The sequence below is a fragment of the Fusarium falciforme genome, chromosome 14 (assembly GCF_026873545.1).
Source record: "Fusarium falciforme chromosome 14, complete sequence".
Taxonomy (NCBI): domain Eukaryota; kingdom Fungi; phylum Ascomycota; class Sordariomycetes; order Hypocreales; family Nectriaceae; genus Fusarium; species Fusarium falciforme.
In genome coordinates, this window is record NC_070557.1 from 590,260 (window position 1) to 591,567 (window position 1,308).

Sequence of the window (1,308 nt, forward strand, 5' to 3'; positions counted from 1 at the left end):
ATGACCACCAGCAACGATCTTCATCCTTCCACTAACGATAGCCCGATAGCAAGTACTAGACCAAACCGAAAGTCGTTTGGCAGTCGTGGGAGTGTCGAGCAACCGGTTCCTCAAGGCGAGTCGAGTGGCATCCTGACTTTCTCACTGGAAGCACAGGCCAAACGGAAGACACCCCGGGAGCAGGAAGATATACAAGGAACGGGCAACAAAAAGCTTTGCAGTCTAGACTTGACGGATCTACCGACCCTCGGCGATCACTTCCTGCGAGCCCTCCACGGAAAGACAGAGTCAGTTGTTTCCTTATCTGCTGCCCGTCTACGGGATGCAGAAATGGCCCTCTCCCACGCTGAGGGTACTCTCCAGGGAGCCAAAGACGCCATGGAAGCTGCGAAGTTGCTCCAGCATAACAGTGGCGCCCGAACCGCGAGGTTTCAACAGTGGATGGACGAGGCTCCTTCAGAAGATCAGGATCCAGATTTCGAAAACGCAGTCTTGAGTGCTACCAAAGCGTCGCAGGCATACCTGGATCAATATAGCCTTCGCGCCCAGAAACGCATCGAAGCAGCAAAGCATGATTAGGCTAAGGCCGCTCAGGAGGTGCAAAGGTGCTCATCTGTCATAGTTGAGCGTAAAGGGGACCTATGAGTGGCATAGAGCAAAGAGGAGGAGTTTTAAAATATTAGGGGTATAATTAAAAGGCTTATCTAAGACTAATAAAAAGATTTAAAGATTTTAATGATATAATTTAATTAAAAAAAATATTTATATATATGATATTTATTTTTATATATAAAATAATTTAAAATAAATATATTAATATATATTTATATTAAATTATTTAAATAAAAATTAAAATAAATATAAATAGTAATATATTAAGATTAAATACTTATAATTTTTAAATATTATAATTTTAATTTAAATAAATATTAATATATTAAAAAATCTTAAAATTTATAATTTATTATTTATTAGTTTAATTTTTTAATTTTTTTTTAAATAAATATATATATAATATAATAATTTTAATACTTTAATTAAATTATTTTTAAATTTAGATAAATTAATAAGATTTTATATTTTAAAAACTTATTTAAAAAGTATTATTTTATTATATATTTAAAATTATTAAATATATTAGTTTAACAAATATATATAATAAATAAATAACGTACTTGATAAGCAAGCGCCGCAGTCAAGTAAGTGCCGCATTTTTTTTAACCCCCTCTAGAGTTATCGCGATAAAAATACCATAAACCATTTAATTAGTTAAAACTACTCACTATACTCTTCCCTAGACGTCTCAAT

General features: G+C 33.6%; 1 protein-coding gene across 1 annotated transcript; it reads left to right on the forward strand.

Moving 5' to 3' along the window:
* NCS54_01503800 (ULP-PROTEASE domain-containing protein) lies at nucleotides 1-579 on the forward strand (the record flags this gene model as incomplete). The annotated part of the gene is made up of 1 exon (XM_053160150.1): nucleotides 1-579. One exon carries the CDS (start codon nucleotides 1-3, stop codon nucleotides 577-579), a length of 579 nt encoding a protein of 192 aa, XP_053016125.1.
* Nucleotides 580-1,308: the final 729 nt, after the last annotated feature.